We start from the raw sequence: 17,260 nt of genomic DNA on the forward strand, positions 1-17,260 counted from the left end.
CCTTTCATGATAAAACTCAACAAATTAGGTATAAATGGAAAGTACCTCAACATAGTAAAGGCCATACATGAAAAGTCAACAGCTACTATCATACTCAACCTGGTGAAAGAGTGAAAGCTTTTCCTCCAAGTTTAGAAATAAAACAAGGATGCTTGCTTGCACCACTTCTTTTCAACATATTACTGGAAGTCCTAGACAGAATAATTAGGCAACAAAAAGAAAAGGCCTCCCAACTGAAAAGGAAGAAGTAAAATGATCTCTGTTCACAGATGACATGATCTCATATGCAGAAAACTCTAAAGATTCAAAAAAATTAACAGCAGAATAAGTGAATTCAGCCAAGTTGTAGTATACAGAATTAACACACACAAAAATCAGTTGCACTTCAATACACTAACAGTAAACAATCCAAAAAGGAAGAAAACAATTCATAATAGCATCGAAAAGAATAAAAACTTACAAATAAACTAAACAAAAAGGTGAAAAACTTGTACACCGAAAACTACACACTTCTGTAAGAAATTAAAGACACAAATAAATGGAAAGATAGCTCATGTTCATGGATTAGAAAAGTTACATATTCTTAAGACACCAATACTCCCAAAGCTATCTACAGATTCAGTGCAACACCTATCAAAATCTCAACAGCATTTTTTTGCAGAAACAGAAAAATCCATCCTGAAATTCATATGGAATTTCAAAGAGCCCCAAATAGCCAAACCTATCCTGAGAAAGAACAAAGTTGAAGACTGTAGTAGGGTTCTTCAGAGAAACATAACCAATAGGAAATATACATAAACACACATATATGTCTATACATGCACAGACACACGGATGAGATTTATTACAGGAACTGGCTCATGTGATTACGGAGGCCAAGAAGTCCAAGGCCTATCATCTGCCAGGGAACCAGAAAAGCCAGTGGTATAATTCAGTATGAGTTTGAAGGCCCAAGAACAAGGAGCTCTGAGATCCAAAGGCAGGAGCAGATGATGTCTCAGCTCAGAGAGCACCAACTCATCCTTCCTCCCCACTTTCGTTCTTCTCAAGGTCTCAGGGGATTGGATGGTACCCAACTGCACAAGTTAATGCCATCTTCTTTACTTGTCTCCTATCCAGATGCTCATCTCTGCCAGAGACATCCTTATAAACACAGATATCTGGGCATCCCTTAGCCCAGTCAAGCTGACACATAAAATTAACTATCACGAGGACTCATACTTTCTGATTTCAAAACTTACTACAAAACTACAAATTTGGCGAGGATGTGGAGACAACCCTTGGACACTGTTGGTGGGAATGTAAAATGGTGCAGTGACACGGAAAACAGTATGGTTGTTCCTCAAAAAATTAAAAATTGAATTACTATAAGATCCAGCAATGCCACTTCTGGGTATATATCCAAAAGAACTGAAAGCAGCATCAAAGAGGTATTTATATGCCCGTGTTCACCGCAGCATTACTCACAAGAGTCAAGAGGTAAAAGCAACTCAAGTGTTTTATCAATGGATGAGTAAATAAACAAAAGGTAGTATATCCATACAATGGAATATCATTCAGCCTTAAAAAGGAAGGAAATCCTGTCATATGCTACAACATGGATGACACTGAGACCATTACGCTAAGTAAAAGAAGTCACAAAAGACAACCACGTTATGATTCCATTTACATAGGACCCTGAACACAGTCAAATTTAGAGCAACAGGAAGTGTAATGGTGACTACCAGGGGTTGTGGGCAGGAGGAAAGGAATATAGAGTTTTGAAATGGGTACAGAATTTCAATTCCGCAATTTGAAAAAGTTTTGGAGATCTGTTATATAACAATATGAATAAACCTTTAATGATCTATACACTTAAAAATGTAAAATGTATGAATTTTATGCCATATTTTACAATAAAAAAATAAAAAAAAAAAGCTTCACTACACCTTGACAAAACTAAAATCTGGACCCCAATATCCTTTAAGCCATTCCTTCCAGCGGAGAACTCTATTATGAAACGCTGTACACATGGACCCAGCACCAAATCCCTCCCACTCACCTTCCAACTCACCTTCGTTTTGGTGCCCTAATGAAGAGCTCACAGAGGAGCCTGCCCTGCTCATCCTTATAGTCTCGGATGGTATTGTACAGCTCATGGCATACAGCAATCTATACATGGGAAAAGTGAAAAAAAAAAAAAAATCACCAGAAAAAAAAAATCATCAGAAATGAACAAAAAGCCAGTATAGGTATAAGGATCATCCTTAATAAAAACATACCCATAAAAGGCAAGTAGAGAAGAAAATGGACAAATCCCCCAGTTCCCCACAGGAACCCAAGTCTGAAATATGCTGACAATATTTCCTTATTTAAATAATTTAACTGCTTAGGGGTGCCTGGCTAGCTCAGTCAGAAGAGCATCTGACTCTAGATCTCAGGGTCATGAGTTCAAGCCCCACACTGGATACAGAGATTATTTAAATAAATAAAACTTAAAAAAAAAATTTAAGTGATTAAACATCTTGGTATCTTTCACCAGATTTATACTACTTGTGATTATTTTGTTCTCTTAATCTAAATCGGTTCACTATCACTCTCTTAGTTAAAGTCATTCAAAAGAGGAGTTTCTTACTACTGAAAGAATAAAATCTAAACTCCTAACATTGACCATGGTATGCAGGGAAACTACATCTGTGCAATCCTTAGCCCAGTCAAGATGAAACATAAAATTGCATCTGGGCAGACTTTGCCAGTCTCCTTCTTCCTCTGGACCACCTTTCTCTAATTGCACCACAATAAACCCATTCCCAACCTAGCACCTCTGCACTGGGTGCCTCTGCCTGGAACACCCTTTTCCAGTTCTGTGTAGGGCCAGTGCTTTCCCACTACAGAGAAACCCCTCAAGGTTTGGGCCCAAGCAGTCTGATTCACCCAAACTTTTTTTTTCTTAGCATTTATCATTAGCTGAGGGTACTTTATTATCTATTTGTCCATCTGTTTACATTCTGCTTCTGCCACACTAAATCTAGGCTCCATGTGAAAAATTGGCTTGTCTTCCACATGACTATATCTCAACCATCAGAATGGTGAGTGCTTGGCACATGACAAGCACACAGTTATCTGAATGGATCTGTAATGTGACACACAAGTATTTTTATCCTCTTTTTTTTGTTGTTAAAAAGTACAAACTTCTAGTTATTATAAGTAATGGAGATGTAATGTACAACATAACTATACTTAACACTGCTACTGTATATTTGAAAGTTGTCATGAGAGCAGATCTTAAAAGTTCTCATTATAGTGAAACCTGGGTGGCTCAGTGGGTTAAGCCTCTGCCTTTGGCTCAGGTTATGATCTCAGGGTCTCCTGGGATCGAGCCAAGCATTGGGCTCTCTGCTCAGCAGGAAGCCTGCTCCCCCCACCCCCGCCTGCCTCTCTGCCTACTTGTGCGCTCTCTCTCTCTCTGTTAAATAAATAAATAAAATCTTTTTAAAAAAAGTTCTCATTATAAAGAAAACAACATTTTTTTGGGGGGATCATCTATAGGTGAAGATGGGTGTGAAACTAATTGTGGCTTCATGTCATGATATATATAGATCAAATCATTATAGTGTACACCTTGAACTTACATGGTTTTAGATGTCAACTACATCTCAATAAAACTAGAAAAAAAATTTTTTTAAACGATTTATTTATCTGACAGAGAGAGAGACAGAGAGCGCACGCAAGTGTGCACGCATACACAAGTAGGCAGAGAGGCAGGCAGGGGTGGGGGTGGGAAGCAGGTTCCCTGCTGAGCAGAGAGCCTGATGTGGGGCTCGATCCCAGGACCCTGAGACCATGACCTGAGCCAAAGGCAGAGGCTCAACCCACTGAGCCACCCAGGCGCCCCTAGAAAAAAATTTTTATTCATATTTCTATTACATTGTCTACCATTTTCCTATCTGTAAAATTCTAAGCCCTTTGGTTATTTTTAATTAGAATTCGGTGCTTCAGCAGATTACACTTTTAGAAAACATCTTTTCATCAAAACAGAGATAACTTTATGCAAATTTCTTATTCTAAATACATTCTGAGTAATTATTTTTTGAGAGTTCTTAAATATTTCTTTAATTTTTAAAATGCATTACTGGGGGGCGCCGGGGTGGCTCAGTAGCTTGGGTGTCCGATGCTTGGTTTCGGCTCAAGTCATGATCTCATGTTTGTGGGACTGAGTCTCAAGTCAGAATCCACATGCTCAGTGTGGAGTCTCCTTGTCCCTCTCCCTCCCCCTTGTGCTCCCTCGCCCCAACTCAATCTCTCAATCCCCAGCTCAATCTCTAAAATAAATGAAATTTTTAAATAAAAAAGTATTATTAACATATAACTGACATACAATATTATATTAGTTTCAGGTGTACAACATAGTGATTCAAGAATTCTATACATTGTTCAATGCCCACCACAGTAAATATAATCCCTGTCACCATATAATGTTATTACAACATTGTTGACTATATTACTTATGCTGTACTTTTTATCTGTGACTTATTTATTTACTTATTTTTTAAAGATTTTATTTATTTGATAGATAGAGATCACAAGTAGGCAGAAGGGCAGGCAGAGAGAGAGGAAGGCAAGCAGGCTCCCTGCTGAGCAGAGAGCCTGATGCGGGGCTCAATCCCAGGACCCTGGGATCATGACCTGAGCTAAAGGCAGAGACTTTAACCCACTGAGCCACCCAGGCACCCTGGACTTATTTATTTTATAACTGCAAGTCTGTACCTCTTAATCCCCTTCAACTATTTCACCCACCCTCCACTCACCATTATTTCTTAATATTAAATTATCTTATAACTATTAAGACTATTGCCTAAATATACGCTTTCCATAAAAGAAAGATTAAGACTATTAAGCCAGAGAAAAAGAAGTGGTGAGGCCTTGCATCTTAACTGCTTATCATTGAAGGAAGAGTAGGAAAAGCAGGAAGAAACTGTGTGATGCAAGTTACTCACAGGATCTACAGTTGGAAGATTGGAAAGTCTCCTCCTTTTCCTGCTTGGGCCTGGTGTGGATACAGAATGGTGTCCGTCATCAAAGTCCCCGCTGACACTACTGGATGGAGACGTAGCTCGTCTTCTCTTGGAACCCATGGAATCCAATTTCTTCTATAAGAAATAATTGGCCATGTTTTTATACTTAAATTTAGATACTGCCACCAAGTCCTTAGCTAGGCACTTGCTACCCAGATTCTGGTTCACTTACGAGGATATTTTAACTGTTGTAAGGAAACTTAACTGTCAGTTTTTTCAGTGGAAGTTCTGGACCTTGTTGCTTCAGCCCCTTCACTTACCAGAATGCTACACTTTTAACTCAGATGGGGCAAATTCAACAAAAGTATACCCATCGTATGTCACCACATCTGAATGACCCAATCGCGTCTGGTCCCAAATTTACTCCTCACTGGACTTTGACAATCTACATGTAGGGGTACACCAGCGTGGAGGTACTGATCCCTCAGCCCCTGAGGCAGCCAGGGACAGAAGCCCCAAGGCAGTCACCTCTGGAGTCAACAGCTTCATCTGTTTTCCCCAGTGTGTCTAACAATTCTGATCATTTTCCAGGTGGGTCATGATGTGGAAAAAAATAGTAACAGTGCCTGAGGCAAAGGAGTAGTGCCAAAGTGTAGGGGACAGAGGACAATTAACCTTCTAGCATTTTAGATGAATTCTAAAATTAACACACTCCATTCATTAAAGAAGGCCACAAAACATATCCCTGGAAAACACTTAATGTGACTTACCATACCTATGTCAAAGTAGTAAAGCTGTTTTGAAACTTTTCTGTCAATCAGACTGACCTCCTTTTCAGTTATATGAGGTATTCTATCCCCATGAATTCTGACATCATAGCTTTAAGTTTCAGCAGATGATCTGGAATAGTACCTCAGAGGGAACTTTCAGATCCTAGTTGGCCTTCCAGAAACACACCCAATATTCGCTGTCAGGTAGGCTGTCTAGTATCTAATGTTAACACAACTTTACAAATGTACACATTTGACTGTAACACAAAAAATGCAACCACTGAAATGATCTGCCACAGCTAGAGGGCAAGGGTATATACCTGAGAAGGTCCTATAATGCTTATAAAATTTAACAACAGTATCAAATAGTATACTGTGATTTCAAAGGTCTGTCTCCAAAACTAAAAGAAAAAACTGATTCCAGTTTCACTAATCAACGTTTAATGTCGGTAATCTAAGACACCAGCAGCTGAAAGAATGGATTGTCAGTGGGCATGGAGAGAAAAATTGGGGATCTCCAGGGAACACAAAGGAGGAGCAAAACAAACCAACAAATAGAACATTCTGGTAACCAACTAAGAAGCAACAGGAGTCTCCTATCTCTTCCTCTGAACTATGGTCCACATGGTATTTAAAAACAGCCCACCATGACAGTACTCCTTCCTCTCGCTTCGGTTATATAGTACATTAGTTTGCAATTAGCTGCAACTAAAAGGTTCAAAGGACTTAAGCCAAGGACAGCCAAGTGTTGTTGATTTTATTTTGTTTCATAAAAGGCTGATAAACTGGTCTCAGTTCATTAAGATGAAGAAACGAAGGACCTCGGTAAACAAGCTATGACAAGGACACAAGTGAATCTGATGAACATGACAAGGGAAACTTTATGGAAAGGATAACAAAACTTAAGAGAAGTGGAAGGGAAGAGGCAAGGAAGGACAGAAAAGAGAAAAGGTGTAGATGATCAGTAATTTACCAGCTTTACCAGAGCACAACCAGCGCCTCGAAAAGCCAGTCTCCTCATTATGTCTGAAGGCCAAGTGAAGCCAGTGGGAGAAGGCAGGGCTTTAGAAGTGCTGATGCAGTGTTAATATATTCAAAACTGAAAGAGAAGAACAAGGCAGAGAAAGGGGAAATAAAAAAGAAAGGTCAGAAGGAGTAAAAATGAGTACGAGTAGATAGAAAACATTCAAGTAGAACTGCTACAGAAAGACAAGAGAACTGGAGAAAATAGCCGTATCGGTTCTCTTGTGCCAAACTGCTGAAAGGCTCAGGCACTAACAGTACCTGACATTTTCTTCCATTTTAAAACCAAATGCTTTTCATATGCTTAAAGATGGCTCACTGGGATTCCCCTTTACTCACATGGAATGACTGTCAATTCCAGGAATGAAGCATGCCTGCCCAAATGCCCCCTAGTCAGTAAGAGCAGAGTTCAATCACAGAGCTGGAATGGAGAGTGAACACATGTGGAAGGCTCACATGTGACACCAAGTGTTGGCAAGCTGGAACAAACCAAGAATGGCTCATGTGAACAGAGTCTGGAAAACTCCACCCTCTCTAAAAAAAATCCAGAGAAAGACATTTCTTTCCAAAAGTCCTATTGGTGTTGGAAAGACACCACACACAAATTTAAAGAAATTAAAAACAAAGTCTTCAATCATTTTGGCAGGTGAGCAAAAATTATTTTCGGAAATAATCCACTGAAAAGCAAACGACAAAAAACTGTAAGTTGTTGGTGTGTATATACCAGTTTAGACCACACAATAACCAAAACTCCTGACATCATTAACTTTCTTTGGTGAAACAAGAAAAAGATGAAACTTAAGGATAATTTTCAATTATTTTCTTATCCGAAGGACATGTTTTTAAATGCATTTTGAAAGTTGGCAATAAAGGCGATGTGGCCAGGTAGGTGGGAGAAGCAACAGTACTTGAGCTCAGAAGACCAGAATGTGAGTCCCAAGTCCTCCACTTCGAATTATCTGTTTGATGTTGCTTGAGTCACAACCTCTCAGAGCTGTTTCTTCACTTCTAAAATGAGAACAGTCAGGTGGGCATATCTGCCTTAGATTATTGGGGTTGTGAAATGTACATGAAATCACTTTGAAACTTCAAAGCACAACAAAGAAGTTTCAACTCTAGGATTAACTACTCCCTGGGAAAAGGAATAGCACTTTATTCATTTTTGTAGCTCTGGCTTATAGAATTGTATCTGGTACAGTATGAATGATCAATAATAAACGCATTAAAAGTACACATAAGTGGGGCTTAAAAAAAGTTGGTGTGGTTTAAAAGGACTGTGAGCATCCCTTTAGCAATTGTTTTCCCATGAAGAGGAAATAGATTCTGGAGCTAAAATACAAATTTTAAAATGGCACTGATTACAGTCACATGTCCAAAAGTCTGACAACCAATAAATTACAGTGGACACTAATGAATAATTTAAAAATGTGCAACTGGGAAAATATTGACTCATTATACCCACATGGTATATTTTGACAGTATAAAAACTTACACTCTCCTGTATTTCTCGTGATACTCAATACTGTAATACATGCTTAGAACAAAAATCTTGAAAAACAGGATTTGAAGGGGGAAAAAAACCATAATTCTTCTTTCTAGAAAAAAAAAAAAAACCGTAACACTGGCATCCACAGCTTTTTGTATTTATTCTACACCTTAGTTGCCTATTTTTTAAGCAAAAGTGTTAAGCCATATGTATTATTTCACAACTTGTGTTTTAACTTAGGATTCTTCCAAATCAACATTCCTCCCCAGGATGTTTGATGGCTTGATAATAGCCTATCGTATATATACCACAATTTACTAATCTTGAGGTTTGAGGTACAATATTAATATTTGAGGTATTTTGTACACCCAAAGCCAAAGAAAGCGATCAAGGCCCTTCCATTTATCCATGCTCATTTTTGTTACTGATTTAAACTGGAAAGACTTTTTCAAAAGATACTTTCCTATCTTCCTTTGAATCTTAAAATACGGGCGATCTGTTAACAAATAATAAAGCAAAATCATACTGCTCTTAATGGAAAAACATCACTTCAAAATCATTTTTGAGGAGTCCTAGTTTTTTGGAATATAAGTTAGTAAGAATGTTTTATTCCAACATATGTTCCACAACCATAGTAATAATTTCTGTATCTGCTATATTAGGTATTTGCCATTTGTTTTTCAGTATTTCTTCTACATTTTGCCAATCTTATTTAAATCATCAATTCTATCACAACAAAACGACGCTTCTTTCAGAAAAAAATCTTAAGAGGTGAGAAATTATTAAAAACTAGGAAACGTACAGTTTTAAAACATCGATTTTTTGTGTGTGTGGTGATGCAAAAAGAGAAGATACTTAAATATCTAGCCTCTACTATAAATACAAGTCCCATTGATAAAAACATTCGGTCTGAACACAGTCATCTAGAAAATGTAAAAAAATTAAAAAGACAAATTTTTTAACTAGTTGAGTTTGAGTCCGAACCGTCAAGAAACAACAAAATAAAGGAGGCCCTGACCTGCAGAAGAAATGAAAGACTTCCCGGACCTGTCACTGGTTCGGGACTAAGGAAAACGTTGACAGCTTTGAAGCTGCCCGCGACGAGTGCTCCGCCAGCCGCAGGGGCGGGAAAGAGGGAGCGGGGAGTTTCCGGGCCGTAGCGCGCCTTTGTCCCGGCCGGCAGGTGCGGCAGGCTGCCTGGCCGTCCCGACGCCCGCCGCCGTGCCCCGCCCCGCGCGCCCGGCCCGACCGGCGCGTCCCCATGGCCGGGGCGGGGCCTCCGCCGCTGCTCCCGCCCGCCCGGGCCCACACAAAGGCCCGGCAGCCGGCCGAGAAGGAGCGGCCCCGCCCGCCCCGGGCCCGGCCTTACCCAGCCGCTCCGCCGCCTGCAGCCCCGGCCGCGGTCACCGACCGCCGCGCCCCGCCCCGTGGCCGCCACGGCTGCTGCTATTGCTCCTCCGGCTACGGCCGCTGCCGTCGCTCCAGCACCCGCCGCCCTCACCGCCCTCACCCCTCCCGGTGCCGCCGCAAAACCAGTCCCGCGGCCGCCAAGCGAACCCGGCTCCGCACGACACTGCGTGCGCGTGCGCGCGAGCGGGCGGCGGCGCTCTTTACGGCAGTAGCGTCAGTGCGTGGTGCTCGAGCTTGGCCGCAATTTACACGTGGCTGTGTGGGACGCAGGTTGTAGCTGCTGCTTCTACAGTCACTGCCGGCACTGCTCCTGTCGCTATCAGAATGAAGCGACCGAGTGAGTGGGGTCGGGGAGCGGGTGTGGAGGGGCCTCTGCCTCTGATGGTCAACGAACCACCGGGGCGTTTTTGTGTAGGAATGGGGGAGCCTGCGGGTAGGCCGTCGTGCTGGTCCCCAGGAGAAGCGAGGGTCAGAAGGCCCCAGGCTGACCGCCGGCCTGTTTTACGAGAAAGGTAGACAAAAGTAAGGATCACTGGGGCGCCTGGGTTGTTTAGTCTGTTAAGCGTCTTCCTTTGGCTCGGGTCATGATCCGGAGTCCTGCGATCCAGCCCTGCGTGGACTCCCTGCTCAGCGGGGAGTATGCGTCTCCGTTTGCCCCTGCCCTTCCGCCTCCTCTTGTTCTCTGTCAAATAAATAAAGAGACAGAGGGAGTCTTTGACGAAGACAGAGAGAGTACAAGCAGGGAGAGTGGGAAGCAGGCTCCGCGGTGAGCAAGGAGCCCAATGGGGGACTCATCCCAGCATCCTGGGGTCATGACCTGAGCAGAAGGGGGACGCTTAACCGGCTGAGCCACCCAGGCGCCCAGATATGTAAAACCCTTGGGGGAAAAAAAAAAAGTGAAGGTGAGGCCTGGGTCTCCTGCCTAAACAGTGTCTGAGCCAGTTGCGGCCCAGGATTTTCCTCTCTTGGCCATGTTCAGTCTGGCACTGGCCTCTGAAATCCACTGTTCCGACCTAACTTGTGATTCATGGCGTGTGCTAGGGGTGCCCGGGTGGCTAGTGGGTTAAGCCTCTGCCTTCGGCTCAGATCATGATCTCAGGGTCCTGGGATCGAGCCCCACATTGGGCTCTCTGCTTGGCATGGAGCCTACTTTCCTCTTTCTCTCTGCCTGCCTCTCTGCCTGCTTGTGATCTCTGTCAAATAAATAAATAATAAACTTAAAAAGAAAAAGTGCCTGCCCTTTGGGGTCACATGCTCCTGAGTGTGATTTTAGTCTACTGTGGGAAGAGGGGGAGTAAGGAAGTGGGCTCTGTGCCAGATATACTGAGTCAAATTGTCGGAGGTTTTAGAATGGCCTATATTTATTATTCACCACACATGATTCTTAAATTAGGTTTGAGAGTTGATTAATTGCTAAATAGCAAAAGTGATGTGATGACCCCCCTCCCCAGCACAGTCACTAAAAACTAAAACGGATCACTTGTGTCTAATCGTTTTGTGATGGGTTTCTTTGTAGAGTTAAAGAAAGCAAGTAAACGCATGACCTGCCATAAGCGGTATAAAATCCAGAAAAAGGTAAGTGTTGTCCTTGGAAGAGCTACATTAAATGTAATGCTAAACTCATTTCTGTCCCACCTCTTCTCCACTAGAAGGTTTGGATTAATAGGATTTCACCTCATGAAACTGAAGTTAAATAGACTGTGCATGGGGACAATCTTAGACATCGGGAATATAGCTGTGGGAAAGTGCAGTAATTTGATGATAAGTCTGTAAACTCTGATCAACATGTTAATGTCTGCAAAGAGTCTCCTAATGACATATTTTTGCTGCTTTATACATAAGTATGTATGTTCTTTGTGTTGTTACAGTTTAATTTTTCTAGGTTATCTTATAGGTATAACCAAGTTTGGCCAGATACTGATAAGAATTTTTATAATAGGTTCGAGAGCACCATCGAAAATTGAGGAAGGAGGCTAAAAAACGGGGTCGCAAAAAGCCTAGAAAAGACCCAGGAGTTCCAAACAGTGCTCCCTTTAAAGAGGCTCTTCTTCGGGAAGCTGAGCTAAGGAAACAACGAGTAAGATATGTTAATTCAAACTTTGACCAAGTGGTGTGTGGATATGTGTAGTTTTTCAAAATAAAGTAACACCAGGTTGCTTGGGCTCACCCATTTCTCTTATGGCTTGGACACAGCTTGAAGAACTAAAACAGCAGCAGAAACTTGACAGGCAGAAGGAACAGGAAAAGAAAAGAAAACTTGAAACTAACTCTGGTGTTAAGCCATCTAACTTGGAACCTGTGAAAGAGGTATGATTGTCTTTGTGAATGAGAGTTCTGACGTAGAAGTAAAAACGCATACCTAGTGCAGGGGTGGTTGTGCCTCTTGAACAGAAAGACAGTTCCAACTCTTACTAATAGCAATACCACCTGCAGTGCCCCTAATTAGCCGTGGAAGATAGAGAATCAGGTTGTACCTGAAGTGCTAATTTTGTGTATTTTTTCCCTTGTCTTTATCTTGCAGGAATTCGGGCAGGGCAAAACTAAGGACAAACCCAAGTCGGGCAAACAAAATCCGAAGAAGTTGTATTGTCAGGAACTTAAAAAGGTATTTTAGTCTAGGTTAGTGTCTAAAAATGGTAGTGAGGTTGAGAAGACTAGAGTTGTTCTTCTGACACCAGCCCTGTAAATATGAAAGTGGAGTTCACTTGAGCTAGATGAATCCTTCAGCAAGTTGACTTACCCTGTTTTGTTTTGTTTTTGTAAAGATTGAGAGAGAGAATGGGGAGGCAAGCAAGGGACAGAGGGAGGAGGAGAAGCAGGTTCCCTGCTAAGTAGGGAGCCCTAGTAGTACGGCACATTAGGGCTAGATCCCAAGACTCTGAGATCATGACCTGAGCCAAAGGCAGATGTTTAACTGACCAAACCACTCAGGCACCCGAGATCTCCTGTTTGTTTGTTTGTTTGTTTATTTGTTGTGGTTTATTCTGATTAGGGCCTTTTTTGTTTAGCTAAAGGAAACATTCTGAAGGTTTAAAATTTTTGCACAGGAACAGTTCCCTGTAAGCATGATTTACAAAAATGTTACTTTGTGTTAAAATAACATGTTGATGGTGTGGTTTTTAAAATAGAGGAAAATACATTCCAGCAAGCAGTGTGGACAAAATACTCTTTAAACCTAAGTGAAGGAAGTCAGGGGTTAGAACTCCCATTCCCAATACCCATTTTCCCAAGGTTACTTCCCTCTGACTAGACCATGACTGCTGCTCAGCAGCTCCTGGCAGGCCAGTGGGGCTGTCAAACTATGTAATTCAGTATTAGAGGGTTATATTTCCACTTTTGAAATCCGCTTTCATGGGAGACCAGAGGCTGCCAAGCAAACCTGTATTTTACTTTGCTGTGAGAAAGGATGAACATGATAACATTCTTCATGCGAAAGTGAAAATGTAAGACCCAACTCTGAGCTCACCCTGTTGCAAAGTGGAAGATGCCCGTATACTTGTATGGAGGGTGTTGCCAGAGCAAGGGATCCTCCTCTGATAGTTTCTGCCTTGCCAGGTGATTGAAGCCTCAGATGTTGTGCTGGAGGTGTTGGATGCCAGAGATCCTCTTGGTTGCAGGTGTCCCCAGGTAGAAGAGGCCATTATCCAGGGTGGACAGAAGAAGCTGGTACTTGTATTAAATAAATCAGGTGAGCAAAAGGGGGTGCCTTTTATGTACCAGTGCACTAGTGAGGTATGAGGAAAACATGTGACCAGTCTTACTTTCACTGAAGACTGATAAGATCCAACTCTGACCTCAATAAAGCCAGTGCATATGGTCTTGTTGCTAAAGACAGTGCTGGGCAATGGGATAGAAGTGTTTTCTATAAGTGATAATAGGTTTCTCTTGGTTTTGTTTTGTTTTGTTTTCTGGCCATTCAGTACTTACCATCTTGTCTTATTTAAGAGTCTGAGTTTCTCTACTTAGCTTACTGTGCAATGAACTAGACATAGGAAGTGATGGTAGTCTGCCATATTCCCCACATCTGTCTAATGTCCGTATATGACTATATGAAGTACTTAGGAAGTACTGGTTTGAGCATCAGGGCCAGAAAAACCCAGAATGCCATCCATAGTTACTGTTGGTTACTCTCAGGTAATTACCTGGAAATGCTCAGGTAATTACCTGAGAGTAAGTTAGTAGGGTCATAATCTATAGGTTGACTTAATTCTGAAGGGTGAGTGATGCAGAAGGGAATTGAAGAAATACTGAGGTATAGATACTGAACTTGGTTAAGATAAGGACAGCATGGTAGGGAGTTTACCCTCTTCCCATCCTCCACTTAAATCCTTCTGAAAAAACTGTGAAGAGACGAACAAGAGTAAAATCCAAAGTTTATCATGTCAACAGAATGACCAAATTGGAGTGTGTGTTTTATTCCTAATCCCTATTAGATTTGGTACCAAAGGAGAATTTGGAGAACTGGCTAAATTATTTGAAGAAGGAATTACCAACAGTGGTGTTCAGAGCCTCAACAAATCTGAAGGACAAGGGCAAGATAGTCAAGGTACTCTTTTCCATCCTGGTGGGAAGTATGGTTCTTTCAGATTTTGGATGGCTGAAATATGATGAGTATACAAAATCTTGATTAAAAAATGAGAACTCATAAGATCCAACTCTGATTTCATCCAGAGATAATCTGAAAGATAACAGTGTGGTGATTTTAATAGCTGGGCTCTAGAGCCAGATTGCTTGGGTTTTATCTGGTGGGGTATCAGAAGTAGTTAAATTAATTACATGGAATTTTAGCATTTGAAGGTAAGGAAGAGAGCTCCATTCAAAAGCGAAGTCTGTGTTGGAAAAGATGGCCTTTGGAAGCTTCTCAGAGGTTTTCAGGACGCTTATGGCAAAGCCATTCAGGTCGGAGTAATTGGTGAGTTTCAGTTCTTATCTCTTACTTACCAAGGTTTTACTCATGTTAACAATGTATTGGGTTTGTGCTCAGTAAAGGGCTTGTTCAAACATTAGCTTCTTGCCCACTTCACTGAACACAAAAATTTTAATTGCTACATATTTCAGTGCTGTGCACTGTAGGAGTTTGGCTTCTGAACGCTGGTTTATTTGAAGTAATCATCTTTTCCTGCTCTCATTACTTGTGCAAGAAATGAAGATGCTAAGATTGGTCTTAGTGTTTAAGTGAAGACACTCAGATCCAACTCTGATCTTGCTGCAAACATCAGGCAAACCCAAAATGAGGCAATGGAAATTTTATAATTACCAATACATAATCTCTCTCGTCTTGTGGATTTCCCATTTGTAGGTTTCCCAAACGTGGGGAAAAGCAGCATCATCAATAGCTTAAAACAAGAACGGATATGTAATGTTGGTGTATCCATGGGGCTTACAAGGTAAAGTGCGTTCTTCCAGAATTGTGATATTTCATTATAGATGAGTACATTTTTTTTTTTTTTTGATAGCTCAAGGAAGACCATTTTCTGTTTTTTTTCTTTAGAGGCGTCAGTGAAAGGAGCAGGGTTAAGTCAGTGTTAGACTTAGGGAAGAACTGATTAGCATGGAATAGCTCCCATCTAGTTTGAAAGACAAGCAAGTAGATTGAGAGAAGGGAAAACTGCCTCAGAAGAAGGGATGCTTGACCCCAACTCTGAATTGAAGTCAGCTAGGTGGAGGGGAAATTTTCATGGCAGAGCAGACAGCGTGTTAGGTCAGCATGTAAGCTGTACCACGTGTTTGTCTTCGGTAGGGGAGGAGCACTGTTAGAGTTTCCGATAAACATGAAGCAGATGATGAGGAACCGGATCTGACAGACTGTGCTGAGTTTGTTCAATCCAACCCTGAGCTTCGTGTTGTCTCTCATCCTCCAGGGCAACCAGTGCTCCCATCAGTTACCATTCCTCTCGTTCCAGGTGCATGCAGGTTGTCAGCCTGGACAAACAAATCACCATCCTAGACAGTCCGACTTTCATCGTGTCTCCACTTAACTCTGCCAGCGCACTTGCTCTGCGAAGTCCAGCAAGTATTGAAGTGGTGGAACCGGTGGAGGCTGCTAGCGCCATCTTGTCCCAGGCCGATGCCCGGCAGGTAGAAGAACCCCCCCTTCCACTGAGCTCTGTCTTTTTCATCATAAGCATTTTAAGTAGAGGATTTTCAAGATTTTTTTTACACTTTATCAGATGAATGACATTTTCAGTTTTTCTTCTTTTTTTAAAAGGTGGTACTGAAATTTACTGTTCCAGATTTTAAGAATCCTTTGGAATTTTTTACGTCACTTGCTCAGAGAAGAGGACTACACCGAAAAGGTGGAAGCCCAAATTTAGAAGGTGCTGCCAAACTGTTGTGGTCAGAGTGGACAGGGTAAGACTTCTTTCTTTTGGCATTTTGAGGATCACATAGAATGAAGTAACTGATTTTTGACAAATCTTGTGTTTAATACCAGTGCCTCCTTAGCTTACTATTGCCATCCCCCCACATCCTGGACTCCTTCACATATTAATGAGGGCATTGTGACCAACATGAAACAGGGCCTTAATCTGGAAGAACTGGAAAAGAACAATGCACACAGCATACATAGTAAGTTTTGTGTTTAGTCTTCACTGGCTGACAGGCCAATAAAAGGTCTCCTGTGTTTACGTGAGCACTGTGTTCCTTCCCTAGCTATCAGGGGCCCTCGTTTAGCCAGTAGCATCCTTTTCCAGTCTTCGGGTCTGACAAATGGAATAATTGAGGAAAAGGACATACCCGAAGAACTGCCAAAACAGAAAGAGAAGCAGCAGCAGGAGGAGGGGGAGGACTCCAGTGACCAGGAAAGTGTTGAAGAAGCTGGTGTAAGTATGTCGCCTGAGTTGCTTAAACTAAAGGAAGTTTTCTAGCATTATAATGTCTAACAAATGGGAAGGGGCTGAAGGGAGAAATTAAATAGTACGTAACAGGTTACCAAAAAAAAACCCCTCAAGATTTAGGTGTTTAAGGCTTGCAATCATTAGTCTCAATTTTGTGCATCCCATTATGTGTACCTCCCGGGTCTCTTTCCAGATACACAATTCCTTGGATTAATGGCAGACAAGGGTTACTAATCTCATACTATTTCTCTTTGTCCCACAGGAAAAGGGCTCAGACATGTGTGGGGCAGAAGAGGCCTGGGAGGCACTGCCTGAAAAGTCTCAAGCAGGTGGGGCAGCTTGGGGGGAGGGATTTACCAACAAAGCAGCATGGTATCAAATTGCCTATTTTCTTAAAATCTCTTTTCTTTTCTCCAATATAGATGAGTCAGTACTATCTTACATCACAGATAAAATGACTGAAGAGGAAGACGATGCTTATGACTTCAGTACAGACTACGTATAAGAGTCCTGTCATAAGTTGGCTTCTTAACATTGTGAACAGACTGCTAAGCTGTTATATTGTGTGTGATGTACCAGTTTGTTTTACAGTATGATGTGAACTGTAAATTTTGTAAATATGTATCATACATTTTTAAAAATATGGCAATTAAAGTGTCTAAGTTCTGTAAGAGAACTCCCCCCTCTTGTGCAGTGAGCGAATAGAAGCATAGTTAATTATCTGGAAGCAAAAATCAAGAT

General features: G+C 41.6%; 2 protein-coding genes and 3 non-coding genes across 18 annotated transcripts in view; 4 read left to right on the forward strand and 1 right to left on the reverse strand.

Moving 5' to 3' along the window:
* The window catches only part of PBRM1 (polybromo 1), a 131,815-nt gene extending 122,022 nt beyond the window's left edge, over positions 1–9,793 (reverse strand). For 4 of the 14 annotated variants that reach the window (XM_045991667.1, XM_045991663.1, XM_045991657.1 and 1 more), the window contains exons 1-4: positions 9,643–9,768; positions 6,738–6,863; positions 4,977–5,129; positions 2,054–2,151 (exon numbers count right to left, since the gene is read on the reverse strand). In XM_045991667.1, coding sequence (XP_045847623.1) covers positions 2,054–2,151; positions 4,977–5,129; positions 6,738–6,785 — 299 coding nt within the window. In that variant the 5' untranslated portion in view covers positions 6,786–6,863; positions 9,643–9,768. Of the gene's footprint in view, positions 1–2,053; positions 2,152–4,976; positions 5,130–6,737; positions 6,864–7,126; positions 7,259–9,642 lie in introns of those variants that run through there. The other 10 variants (XM_045991665.1, XM_045991655.1, XM_045991668.1 and 7 more) reach the window with 8 other exon arrangements.
* A 95-nt stretch (positions 9,794–9,888) lies between these two features.
* Positions 9,889–17,182, forward strand: GNL3 (G protein nucleolar 3). Its single transcript, XM_045991670.1, has 15 exons — positions 9,889–10,020; positions 11,200–11,258; positions 11,623–11,760; positions 11,877–11,990; positions 12,205–12,288; positions 13,239–13,371; positions 14,117–14,229; positions 14,472–14,595; positions 14,983–15,070; positions 15,587–15,761; positions 15,892–16,034; positions 16,117–16,250; positions 16,335–16,504; positions 16,782–16,848; positions 16,942–17,182. The coding sequence occupies exons 1-15, from the start codon at positions 10,008–10,010 to the stop codon at positions 17,022–17,024; spliced, it is 1,638 nt and encodes a 545-aa protein (XP_045847626.1). The 5' UTR covers positions 9,889–10,007; the 3' UTR covers positions 17,025–17,182.
* LOC123933302 lies at positions 13,413–13,489 on the forward strand. The gene has a single exon (XR_006816550.1). It is a non-coding gene; the product is annotated as a small nucleolar RNA SNORD19 (small nucleolar RNA).
* On the forward strand, positions 14,275–14,356 carry LOC123933307. Its single transcript, XR_006816555.1, has one exon. It is a non-coding gene; the product is annotated as a small nucleolar RNA SNORD19B (small nucleolar RNA).
* LOC123933303 lies at positions 15,452–15,528 on the forward strand. Its single transcript, XR_006816551.1, has one exon. It is a non-coding gene; the product is annotated as a small nucleolar RNA SNORD69 (small nucleolar RNA).
* Positions 17,183–17,260: the final 78 nt, after the last annotated feature.

Source organism: Meles meles, chromosome 20 (genome assembly GCF_922984935.1).
Source record: "Meles meles chromosome 20, mMelMel3.1 paternal haplotype, whole genome shotgun sequence".
Lineage (NCBI taxonomy): Eukaryota > Metazoa > Chordata > Mammalia > Carnivora > Mustelidae > Meles > Meles meles.

What these genes read in the sequence shown, in the direction of transcription:
- GNL3 (XM_045991670.1), top strand. An exon ending in ATTGTCAGGAACTTAAAAAG is followed by an intron (nt 12,289 to 13,238) that starts GTATTTTAGTCT and finishes CTGCCTTGCCAG; the next exon opens with GTGATTGAAGCCTCAGATGT. An exon ending in CCCAGGCCGATGCCCGGCAG is followed by an intron (nt 15,762 to 15,891) that starts GTAGAAGAACCC and finishes TTTTTTTAAAAG; the next exon opens with GTGGTACTGAAATTTACTGT.